At 36.4% G+C, this 13,451-nt stretch overlaps 1 protein-coding gene across 1 annotated transcript in view; it reads left to right on the forward strand.

The window, feature by feature from the left end:
• The first annotated feature begins 1,746 nt into the window (after positions 1-1,746).
• Positions 1,747-13,451, forward strand: part of TMF1 (TATA element modulatory factor 1) — a 29,945-nt gene continuing 18,240 nt past the window's right edge. The window contains exons 1-5 of the mRNA XM_060161375.1: positions 1,747-2,054; positions 4,504-5,708; positions 7,442-7,545; positions 8,201-8,327; positions 10,606-10,711. Coding sequence (XP_060017358.1) covers positions 1,913-2,054; positions 4,504-5,708; positions 7,442-7,545; positions 8,201-8,327; positions 10,606-10,711 — 1,684 coding nt within the window. The 5' untranslated portion in view covers positions 1,747-1,912. The remainder of the gene's footprint in view (positions 2,055-4,503; positions 5,709-7,441; positions 7,546-8,200; positions 8,328-10,605; positions 10,712-13,451) is intronic.

Genomic DNA, 13,451 nt, shown 5'->3' on the forward strand with positions numbered 1-13,451 from the left:
ATTTTAGCCACAATAAGTATCTACTGATTTAATTTTCTCTAACATAATAAGGTAATGAAATGGAATGACTCTATTTTTATATTAACGCCTCTTAAAATGCTTTTTTCCCCCTCCTAAAGGACTAAGGCTTAAAACAAAATTAAGCATAAATACCGAAAATGAGTTTTAGTATCTTAGTGTGGGAACATGTCGTACATGTTCTCTGTTTTTGACTTGGATGGCAGTTTTCTATTTAAAAGCTTTGATTACATGTCAGTGGGTTAAATTTTCATTTATTTTTATTTCTAGCTCTATATTGACAAATAATTTGTTTCGTTATAAAATCATATGGCATAAATGTATATGCTTTCCTTAAAAGTTACAGATTCAGTTTACAGGTGCTATACACAGGTGCTACAATAATTCTCAAAGTAGCCTTGTGAGAGGGTGATAATATCTTCATCTGAGAGCTGAATAGCTTTAGAAAGTTTAGGTTATTTACCTCGAGCTGTCCAATTAGAAGTCTTGGAACAGGGAGGGATTTCAAGCCTAACCTGACCTCCTCTTCAGGCTACTTAGCTAAGCTGTTTGAAATTACCTGAGTTACTTAGTACTACTGTGTACATTACTAAATTGTAAAAGTTTCAATATGCAAATTTTTGCAGAAGTTAGATAAAATCATCAGAAGATCATAACTTCTCAAGGGCAGAGTTTAAATCTGACTAAAAATAATTCCTGTATGGCATGGTTCCTTGCAGTGTGGTAAAATACTTAAGTGTAGGGGAAACAGGTGAGGTAAATAACCACATTAGGAAGAGTGTATTTAGAATAGTGGGATCTGTGACATATTGAAGTGAAAATTCTTAGTCAAAAGTGGCAACTGCTGCAGCTGACTGTTGCATGTTGGTGTACATATTTTTCAAAATCAGCTGGATGTCTGGATTTTTCTGTGAAATCTGGCTTTTAAATGTTGGTAGAATTTTAATATTATGGGGGCCAAACCGAACAGCTGCTGACTAGATTAGGAAGGCCACCAATTTGATTTGTTTGAAGAGCACATGCAAAAAAGTTGTATTTTAAATAATATGCACAGTACATATTAAGAGTAATAGTTTTAATGCTTCCCAGGTTTGTTTTGACTGAGGCCGACAGTGGACCTGTATCTTAAAGGGGAGATTGTGCCCTTGTCCTGATTTCTCGTTACTTATTGTGGAAGACGGCTTTTTACTTGCTTGCATCAGATGGGCTGGATCAGGTCCTTTCATACGATGCCCGGTAGTTTTAGACAGACCCAAAGCCAGAGTTCCTTCCTAAGGCCAAGTTGACACAGAACTGATTAACAGAGGAGACGCTAAGTAAGAGAAACGCAAGACCCAAACTTCCCTGGTCAATTATTGCTGGCAAGGCTCTAGCTCTTACTACAAGAGCCATTTTCCAGGAAGGAACTCATTTCACTACTCGCATATTCCTCCCGGAGGAATCAGCCCCAGCTGATATAGCCACAGAATTCGTCCCAGGGCTGACAATCGCCGAACTACGTCTGGAATCAGTTTCGATAGGAACCGTTCCGCGTTCCTCCATAACTACGGGCAATCCTGGACCCCAGGAAGTGACGTCAACGTTCTTCGGTTCTTCCGTCTACCGGCGGAACTTGGGGCTCCGGGACTTGCCGGTTGTGTACGTGGAAGCAGCCAGCGCCTGCGCACTCTGAGCCTTTCGTCTCATCTGTGAGGAAAGCGCTGAGGGTAACATCTCCGGCTCGGGGAGACCTGCGGGGTCATGGCTCCCCGCTGACAGGGCCCGCCGAGTGGAGAAGGGGGCGAGGCTCTCCGTGGACCCTCCGCCGGGTCCTCGGCAGTCGACTTGTCCCTCGGCCTTACAGTTCGGTGCTGCCGGCGCCGCCGCCGCCGCCGCCGGCGGCTGAGGAGGGGATATGAGCTGGTTCAACGCCTCCCAGCTCTCCAGCTTCGCCAAGCAGGCCCTGTCTCAGGCCCAGAAGTCCATCGACAGGGTCCTGGACATCCAGGAAGAGGAGCCGAGCGCCTGGGCCGAGACCATTCCGTACGGAGAGCCGGGTAAGGGCGCGAGCGGCGGCGTCACTGCGCTCCCGCGGGCTTCTCTTCCGAGACCGACAGGTGAAGCGGCGGGGGTGGGGGAGTAGGGGCTCCCGCCTCGCTGAGCGACGGACTTAATGATCAAGTCCTGGTCCCCAGCCCGGCCCCAAACCCTGCTCTGGCCTCTCAGTTGGTCTTTGCTCTAGTCCCGAGGGAGAACCCAGCCCTGGGTCCTTCCTTGCCCGTGGCCCCGGGTGGGGGCTGACGGGGACCTGATTCGGTGGTCGTGGCCCCGCGCCCTCCCTCCACGTCGACCGCATCACAGGCCCTCGAACCCGGGCCGGCTGCGCGCTCGGGACGCTGTCCGAGCCCATGATCGGAATCAGTCCGCGGGGATGGGAAGAACAGTCGCGAACACTTAGCGGGTGCTGCGCGCCTCCTGGGCTCTGTATGGCCGTCTCTCCTGAAACAGCTCCTCGAGTTCTGGCGCTGCCCTCCGTGGTGCAGAGACGGCGCGGCCCGTTCCTCTGGGCCACTCCGCCCGCGGGAGGGTCTGGGGGGGCGCGGCCCGCGATTTCGGGTCGCGTCGCGGTCTAGCCTCCAATCGTCTCGTCTTTCTTTCTCAAGAGTCCCTGGGCTTCACTTTTCAGGGATCTTCAGCTGCTTTTAGCTCTAAGTCTAAGCAACAGTTTCTCGTTTTTGGTGTGTGGGGTGCAGATTGGCCCGACTTTGGGGTTGTGAACCTCTGGGAGAAAGAATAAGTTATTCCTGACTACTCCTTTCTGGTTTCCTCATTTTACGTCTTTGAGAAGTCAGGACCTAAATTTGAGGTGCATCGTTTTAAGATATTTTGGCTCATGTGTTTATGTCACCATCCTGTTACTTTTTCCAAGATGTTATAGGATCTTGGTGGAAGGAGCTCCACTTCCTTTTTTCAGGCTACCCCACGTTTTGAATGTCTTAACTGTAAAAGTGACAGAATATAAGTTGTAAATGTAAGGATACTCCTTTTATGAAATCCGGGGCTCGAATCCTGCTCTATAATTCTTTTTTTTTTTAAATAAGTTATCCAGAATAGACTTAGGTTTTAGTGAAATGCCATAAATGTTGACTGATCACCTATGTTTTACGTCGCCGTCACTCAGAGATGACCAGTCTTCATAATGGAGTGATTTAAGTGGATATCACATAACGCTGCGATTTATATAAAACTTTCTCCAACAGGCAAATTTGACTTCTGTCATTCGTTGCCATGACAATAATTAATCAGCAGATTTTATTTTGCTTGTTCCTTTGTGTCTTATTTTGTTTTTCTCCCTTTTTCCACCGTTCTGATATACTGAACAAATGGATGTAAAACTATCCCCAAGCTAAAATTGCCTAGTTATCTCCGAAGTCATATTAAAGGATAGAATTTAGTGTTGGGCTTGTTAGCTTTTAGGAGCTTTTAGGTACTTGTGCTCTGCCCACCAGCTTTTAAGTGTTTGGGGTTTGTGATGATTCTGCTCAGCCACTTTTGAATTTAGAAATGGAAGAAATTTTTTTAAAGAAATGCTTTAAGTATTTTAGCAAATATGCCATTTTTTATCATCGGGTTTTTCAGTAACATATTATTTGTATGACTGATAGAATTATCTTTTTTGCTCAGAAGATGGTTATTTTCTCCCTAGTGTTTAAAAAAAAATCCTGGTGTAAACTGCTATCTTTGTCAAAAAGCAATAATTTTTAAAAAATGTGCATTTTTGAAATTCATATGATCTTCTATAATTGCTAACATAATTTGGAATTTAGCGAGAGAACAAAACTTTCTCAGAGTAGGTTTGGAGAGTGGGACTTGGAGAATGGGCTTGTCATTAAGTGGATGAAAATGAATTTGCCCTTTAGAAGTTACTGTTCCCATCAGTTTACTTTGATCTTTGAAAAAGGACATTTGTCACCAGTATTTCGGGTTCAGTTTTTGAGTGTTGCCATCTGTCTAGCTGATAACTGTGTTTTATCATTGATACTACAAGAATAAAATTAATATGGAACTAATTGTATAGAAGGTAGATTCTATTTGCCATGACTACACATGACCTGTAAGTGAAGATACTGCCCGTTATTATGAGATGCATCATATGTATCTTGGACTTAGCATTGGTTATTAACACATACCATTACTTTATTAATTTGTTGTAGGAGGGAATAACATGCTTGCTTCTGGTAGGACAGCTTCAACCTAGTCTTTCAGCTTTGCTCCTAGGTCCTCTTGGCAGATGCACAGCAGTTTTCCTTTTTAAGGCTCAAAGTTAAACGATGAACTAATTAATTACGTAGTAAGCAAGGATTTCAACATGTCCAAATTACGGGTTGTATTCTGTAGGGTTTTAAAAGAACATTTATATTGACTTATAGTAATGATTGTAATTTAAATGCTTTATATATAGGTATATTTTTTTCTTTTTTAATATATATATATTTTTTGTCAAAGGAATAAGTCCCCCTGTCAGTGGAGGATGGGATACTTCAACCTGGGGGTTAAAATCCAACACTGAACCTCAGAATCAACCGGTAGCCTCTCCTAAAGCAATTACAAAGCCAGTTCGGAGAACTGTGGTAGATGAATCTGAAAATTTCTTCAGTGCCTTTCTCTCTCCCACCGATGTCCAGACCATTCAGAAGAGTCCAGTGGTATCAAAGCCACCAGCTAAATCACAGCGACCAGAAGAAGAAGTGAAAAGCACCTTACAGGAGTCCTTGCACGCTGGACAGTCAAGAACAACTGAAGCCGCTGAGTCGAAAGTAGAAGACTCTCCTCCATTTGTATCGGGGGAAACTCTGGCAGCCAGTACTCTGTCTCCTAAAACTGAGGGCAAGCATGAAGAAACTCTTAATAAAGAATCTGATACAAAGGTGTCAGCAGTACATTTGAAAGTATCTGAAAGTATAATTCATGTGAAAACAACTAGGGAAAATGTATCTAATATGCCTACACAGCCTCTCACAGCGGAAACAAAGGACATGGCTTTGGAACCTAAGGAGCAAAAACATGAAGACAGACAGAGCAATACACCTTCTCCTCCCGTTAGTACCTTCTCATCAGGTACTTCTACCACTAGTGATATTGAAGTTTTAGATCATGAAAGTGTAATAAGTGAGAGCTCAGCAAGCTCGAGACAAGAGACTACAGATTCAAAATCAAGTCTGCACTTGATGCAGACATCCTTTCAGCTTCTCTCAGCATCTGCTTGTCCTGAATATAATCGTTTAGATGATTTCCAAAAACTCACTGAGAGTTGCTGCTCATCTGATGCTTTTGAAAGAATAGACTCGTTTAGTGTACAGTCATTAGATAGCCGTAGTGTGAGCGAAATCAATTCAGATGATGAATTGTCAGGCAAGGGGTATGCTTTAGTACCTATTATAGTTAATTCTTCAACTCCAAAGGCTAAAACAGTTGAATCTGTTGAAGGAAAACCTGAAGAAGCAAATGAAACATTAATTATGCCCACTGAAGAAACAGAAATGGAAGAAAGTGGACGAAGTGCAACTCCTGTTAACTGTGAACAGCCTGATATCTTGGTTTCTTCTACACCAGTAAATGAAGGACATAGTGTCCTAGACAAGGTGGCTGAGGAGCCCGAAGTTCCTGAAAGTGAGCCAGAAGCACTTTCTGAGAAGGAAGATGTATTCAAGGTAACTATAGGAAGTGGAAGGGGATTTTTTGATATGCTTTTCAGAGATTAAATCATTGGTTTATTTTTAATATTCCGTGATGCCTAATGGTTTGTACTGATTAAAAAAGATAGGTATTTTGCATTTAAGTGTGGTGTTAAGGATCTTAAACTTGAAGAATTATTGATGCTAAATTATTTGAAATTTCTCGAAGACAAGTATGGTAGCATAAGTTGATAGTTCAGTATAACCAAGCATAAAAAAGTTTCCATCTTAGGCCTTTACTGTTGAGTCCTTATCACCTTAATATTCTCTTTTGCTGGACTCATTAATTTATTAGTTTGCAAGGGACTGTCGTCTTATGTAAACAGATACCTTCACCTCCTTTGCACATAAGGTGCTCAAACAAATCTAAATATTATATGATTTTTCTTATATCGAAAATATTTTGCATGTTCACATTTGTAGCAAATCTTGAATGAAAAATTTGGTCTCAGATCATTGATGTTTTTCTGTTGTTATTAATTGCTTGTTTGTTTTTTATGTTGTTTTTGATATTTCCTACTGATAGCTATCTTAAATGAATAAGAAAGGGAAATGTCCAAGGATCAAAAGTGTTGTTTAGGAATGACAAATTGCTTTCACCTAATATGTAAAAAAGGAAAGTGGTGTAAATTCTTTAACATTAAGTCACAGTTTTCGTTTTTCCTATGAATTTTAGGTGTAGAAATTGAGTTGGATCTGGCATCTTTAATAGATTCTTCTGAGATACAGGATATCTTGAAGAAATGTCCTCTAAGTGTCATGTATTGAATTATTTAAAGTAAAAAAAGTGCCAGATTCTGTTACCTAGGTTTAATATTATTCACAAACAAAATGCCATGCTCTAGCTATAATAGCAGTTTGAATTCCTAGAAACCAACAGTATTTATTATTAATAATATATTTTTGAACCATTGTTAGAAGGTAAGTGATTTCTAAGTTAATCTAGACCTAAATCAGGTAAGACTTTATTTATTTATTTTTTAGTGCAAAAGGCACCATTCCTCCCCTCATGCACAAGTGTATCACTGCTTCAGCAGGACCTAAGGAATAAAATAGTCTAACCATTCCTTTTTGCTTAGCTTTATACTAATATATTCTGGAGGTTTAAAAATTATATGCCTATCGATTTTCTAAAGTTAATTTCATTTTTTAAATGCAATGTATCATGCTAAAAATGTTGCATGTTACATGTTTGGGTTGAAGAATAATATGGAGAAACAAACACTTGTATATCCAGTACCCAGATAAGAGAGAGAACATTAGTAGAAGCTTTGAAGCCCCTCTTTGATCTTTTTGATTGCATCTCATCTCCTTTCCTTTTTTAGTGGTCATGTACACTCTTCCCACATTTTTGCTATTGCAAACGAATTGCTGTAAATGTTTTCTCCTCTGAGGTACACCTAAAAGTAGAATTTTCTACATGAAGGGGTATGTAGATCTTTAACTAGATATTGCTTAACTGTTTTCCAAAGCGTTTTACCAAACTACCAACCAGGTGGTTGTAGTACTAATTTATACCCTCCTACCCACTCTGTGTGAGTTCTTGCTGTTCTATGTCTGCTGTGTTCCCAGTTTTGTTTTTAATTCTTTTTATGAGATAATGCTGTTTTATTAATTACAATGATTCGGCGGCCTTTACTTTTTCACCTGCATGTAAAAATGGTCTTTTAAAGTTAAATGTTGGACTTTTGTGTATTCTTCTTATCCAGACAGTTGAATTTCTGAATGAGAAACTGGATAAAAGGGAAGCTCAGTTATTATCTCTTAGTAAAGAAAAAGCACTTCTAGAAGAAGCTTATGATAATCTGAAAGAGTAAGTACTTTACAAATGTGAGTAATTTTACACATTTTGTAGTGGTCCATACACTTGGTTATTACTTAAGAATGTTTTTTAATTTAAAATGTTTTATATTTTAACTTGTTTATAATTATTGAGAATTGAATGGTATTACCATTCCACCCTTAGAGATTACTTTTCTCCTCAAATTATCTTACTCTTTTACCACTGACACTGAAGAGAGGTGTTTTGCAAAACAAAAACAAAAAAACCTCTTCCCTTTTGTTATTAATAATCTATTAGTATTAGAGATTTAAAAGGTATATTTAGAGAAAACTGAGATTATAGTTTAAAAAAATACTGAGTACTGGTTTGCTTTAAGGAGCTGATTAGTAAAATGTGACACCGTTAAGATTTAACAGTGAAAAGTTTTAGTTACCTTTTTGTAATTTTTACACATCATGTATTGGTGACATTTTCAATTTCTAATGGGTTTTCTTTGAAGTATTTTAAAATAAATTAAGCAGGTAATTTTTCTCTTAAAAGTTAACAGGCCTAAAATTAATCTATTTTAGTAAAGTGTATGTTGAAGAGAATGTTAGTTTTTTTTTTTTTTTGCAAACTGAACTCATCTGTTAACTTCAGAATATATAAACAAGTATTTTCAGTCTCAGTATTATTTTAAATTTAGTGAAATGATCAGAGTGAAAGAAGAGAGCAGCAGCATTTCTTCCTTGAAAGATGAGTTTACTCAAAGAATTGCAGAAGCAGAAAAGAAAGTTCAGCTAGCCTGCAAAGAGAGAGATGCTGCTAAAAAGGTAATGGAAGTTTAAAATAATATTAAATAAACTCTACAGAGACATATTTTTTTGAGGAATGCATTATTATTTTGGTATGGGAAAAAAGAAGTAAGATTAAAAAGGATACCATGTAGTATATTAACACTTAAATTTTAGATTTTTCGCACCTCTAGGATTACAGACTTTTGATACTTTGAAAAAAATCTAAGCCAGTATTTGTATAATTTATGTGTAAGTCCTTGCAAGATATATAGCAAGGATCTTTAGAATAATTTTTATAAATGATAAGTCCATCAAAATAAAAATAAATAACACTTAAATCTAAATGGCACTCTATACGTTTTAAAAATTACCATTACTCTCATTTGTTATTTTTCCCTTCTGCTTTAAATATATATATATATACACACACACACACACACACACACACACATATCTATACTCCTTCAAGTCAAAGTAATTTTAAAATAAAAATTCCTAATGATTAGTGACATTGAATATTAGAATAAAATGTTGATTTATTCTAATGTAGGATTTCTCAACCTCAGCACTACTGCCATTTGGGGCTGGATAATTTTATATTGTATGGGACTGTCCTGTGCATTGTAGGGTATTTACCAGCATCCCAGGCCCCTACCTACAAGATGCCAGTATCACCCTTCCCTCCTCAACCCCAACCTAATCCCCCCTCAGTTGTGATAATTGAAAATGTTGCCACACATTGCCAGATGTCCCCTTGGGGACAAAATTGCTCCGGATTGAGAACTATTTGTTCTAATTCTTGTAATTTGGAACAGTTGGCTGTTTCAGATATTGGTAACCAATTAAGGTTAGTAATTATTGCTTGTATCCCAAGAATTATAGCATTTCTCAGTATTTCCCCTTCTGAGATTGTTTTCCCCCTTCTTGATGAATGTCAATGTTAATATTTATAATTTTTCTCTATATATTCTTACAGAAAAGAAATATGATATACTTCTATCTGCTTGGTTGCTTTAATTAGCAACTTTAATTAGTATCATTTTAGACACTGATAATAACCTGAGACTATCTAACCAACTTAACTCTTCGTGTTCTTGCTCTATTCCATCTGAATACAGTACAAAAAGTAGATTTTAAGTAATGTTTGTCTTCTGTAGTGCACTTTGAATTATAGATCTAAAATAGATCTAAACCATTAATTATAGCTGGAAAAAACTTGGGTCCTACGTTTTAACACATTTTATGTGTACCGCCATGTGTGAACCCCCTGCTTAGGAGCCATAGGAAATTCAAAGGTGAATTTAATTACCTTAAGTGAAGAGTTTGCTTTTCTACTGTTGGGAGGCAAATAATGTCAACAAATGTATAGTAGTAGGCAGTTGAATAAGCACTTTGAAATGGTATCATGGAGGATGAATTCTGATCAGAGGAACTGAGGAAGATTTCATGGAAGACATGACATTCTTAACTGGACCTTGATGGATGAAATTTTGACAGTTGGAAATGGACAGCAATGTTGTGGATAGTTCAGAGCATGGGCTTTAAAGATTCACAGACCTGGGTTTAAGTTATAACTCTACGACTTTATAGCTCTCTGACCTTCAGAGTTTACTCAAGGTTTCTTAGTCTTAATTTTCTTATTTGTGTAGTTGAATAGTACAAATGCCTCCCTCCCAGGATTGTTGTAAGGATTAAATGATAACGGATACAAAGCATGGTTTAAATACCTAATAAATGTTAGTTTATTTTAGCTATTTTTAGTTTCAGAGCATCATAAAAACCAAGTTTAAAATCATAGGACACTTTTCATATCACCATACTTCTCCATTGTTGTTTTAAAAGATAAAATATCTTAACATGTTTCTGCTGAATCTCTGCTTTATTAAAATAGATCGAATCTTATGAAATTTATGTTTTTTCTCTGAGTTCACAACATGTTTGTAAGTGCAGTGAGTTTCAGATGAGGAAGAGGAATACAGTGAAAAATGGAGATATACTAATTGAATGTTTCAAAAATAATGCTTAACCTGTAGAAAATATGTGTAGAGATACTCAAAAAGAGTATTGTAAGTTAACTTCTTCTCATTTCCATTTCCATATTAAAACCTGTTTATGTCTGAATTCAGGTTTATGTCATTTTCAAAGTTGTTCACTTACTCTTAATTAACCAAGGTAATATAAACTCAGGTTAACAGTACAAAACTTATGGATTCTTATTGAGAATGTGAGTATTTGGATATGGAAAAAAATTGAAAAATATGCCCAGAATGAGAGTAATGCTTTATGTTACTCATATTCTTTCTTTTTTAATTAGGAAATCAAAAGTATAAAAGAAGAACTTGCTACTAGATTAAATAGTAGTGAAACGGCAGACCTTTTGAAAGAGAAAGATGAGCAGATCCGAGGGTTAATGGAAGAAGGTACGTAAAATATTTAGTTGGTTATGAAAAATATTGTGAGAACAGGAAGATACCACGTGACTAGCTGCTGCTTCCTAATGAAAAAATATTGGAAGCAAGAACGGTTTGGACTTAAACCTCAGAAATGGTAGGCAACAATTCATGGAAGAATGGGGAGCAAGATGTAGAGAGGTAGAGGTATAATGTATGTAGCTTTTTGTTTCTAGGGAGGTAAAAAAATAACACCTTGAGAAATAGAATTTTGTGCTTCCCTAAGAAAGCTTCTAACAGGTTTTAGAGCCCTCATTTAAACCAAGATATTTGAAAGTTATAATTCTGGAGTTTATATAGTATCTGAATCTCTAGCTTGGGTACTATGTGCTATCATTTTATTGTTCTGGCATTTGATAGTGAATTTTTTCTCGCATTCATGTTTTAATTTTTTAGTTATTAAGTACTTTCTCTATGAAAAGATTCATAATTAACAGGGTTATGAAAATTAAAGATTCTTCATGAGATAAAACATTACAGTTGGACATTGAATTAATTTCTTTCTGTAATGTCATAGGAAAGAAGGTAGTTTTGGAAAGGATGGTTAAATAAATTTTTCTTTTTCTTAAAGTTTTTTAGTTATAAGAGTAGTGCTTGCTACTTGCAGAAAATTTTGAAGTTATAGGAAGTATATGAAGAAAGAGAAAAAATAGATCATAATTCAATTTTATAAGGAAATATTAATTTCTTCTAGTTCCTTTTTAATGTATTTTATTACATTTTTAAACATAATTAAGATCATACATCTAATTCGCAGTGTTCTTTCTTTTACATTTCCCTATGCTGTTAGATGTTTTGATACCATTATTAATGGCTGTGTTAAAGTCCATTATATGGATATATTATAATTTGTTTTACTCTTCCTAAGGTTATACATTTATTTCTAAAATGTTAATATTACAAATAGTAGTGGGATGAACATTTCTGTACTTAAATCACTGCACTTAAGTGAATTTCCAGAGTAAGTGTTTGAGGACAATTGGAAATAATCACTTCATTTGAAAAAGTTTTACCCAATTTTTCTTTTTCATTTATTCAGCTAATATTTAGCAGTTAATATGTCAGATATTGTGTTTGATATAGTAATAAATATGACACATTCCCTGTCCTTTAGGAACTTATAGTTTAATGAGAGGGAAATATAGGTACACAGATAATTATAAAGCAATCTTAGCACTAAAATACATGAAACACATAATTGTATCTCAAGACATCTTGCAGTCAGATACTGTCTTGTGTTACAACATTAGAGACTGAAGGGATGGCTAAGTACATGGTTTCATAATTAAAAAAAATTATTAAGAATATTAATATCAAATTTCACTTCGTTGGAATTTACTAATTTAATCAGGGAGTGAGCTGATGTTTTCTTTTGCTTAATGAACTTCTTTATAGAGAAAATAGAATGATTTCATCTATGGGTATATTCACATACTGCTTCTGTATACCCTAAAAGTATTTTTTAACTCAGAGCTGAAGAGCTGAAAGTCTCAAAGCTGAGAGTGCGTTACAGTGAGTAACTGATTACTTCATTACCTAGAGTCATCAACTGTTAACATCTAGCCACACCTCCTCCGTATCTCTCTGCACACGCATATACTACCCTTTTGCCAAACCACTTGAAAGTAGGTGACAGATATCATTCCACTCCTAAATTCTTTTTTTATCCAGCTTTATTGAGGTATAATTGAGAAATAAAAGTTGTATGTATTTAAGGAGTACAATGTGATTTTTTATATATGTATGTATTATGAAATGATTACCACAATCAAGCTAATTAATGTATCAGTCACTTCACACACTTTGTGTCTGTGATGAGAACACTTTTAAGATCTGCTCTTCTTAGCAAGTTATAGGTGTTCCATACAGTGTTATTAACTTTAGCCATTATGCTGTAAATTAGATCTGTAGAACATATTCATCTTACATAATTAAAACTTTGTACTCCTTGACCAACATCTCCCCATTTCCGCCACCCACTGGCCCTTGGTAACCACCATTCTGTTCTCTGCTTCTACAAATTCAACTTTTTTATATTCCACATATAAATGAGATCATGCCATGTTTGTGTCTGGTTTATTTCATCCTCTAGGTTCATCCATGTTTTCACAAATGGCAAGATTTTTTTTTAAGCTAAATAATATTTTATTTATATCTATATCTATATTTATATCTTAGCTATATATCTGTCTATCTATCTATATATATAGATCTATCTATCTGTATCGCATTTTCTTTATCCATTTATCCATCGACGGAAACTTAGATTGTTTCCATACCTGGGCTATTGTAAATAAGGCTGCAGTGAACAGGGGTGCAGATATCTCTTTGAGATACTGATTTCCTTACTTTTGGATATATATATTCAGAAGTGGGATCAGTAGATCATATGATAGTTCTATTTTTAATTTTTTGAGGAGTCTTCATACTGTTATCCATAGTGGCTGTACCAATTTACATTGCCACCACTAGTACACAAGGGTTCTCTTCACATCCTCTCCAGTATTTATCTTTTGTCTTTTTGATAATGGCTGTCCCAATAGGTGTGAGGTGACATCTCATTTTAGTGTTGATTTGCATTTCCCTGATGGTTAGTGGTGTTGAGCACCTTTTTGTATACCTGTTGCCCATTTGTATGCCTTTTTTGAGAAATGCCTATTCATGTCTTTAGCCCATTTTCAAAATTGGCTTAATTGTTTTTTTGCTATAA

Source organism: Lagenorhynchus albirostris, chromosome 10 (genome assembly GCF_949774975.1).
Source record: "Lagenorhynchus albirostris chromosome 10, mLagAlb1.1, whole genome shotgun sequence".
In the NCBI taxonomy this organism is placed as follows: domain Eukaryota; kingdom Metazoa; phylum Chordata; class Mammalia; order Artiodactyla; family Delphinidae; genus Lagenorhynchus; species Lagenorhynchus albirostris.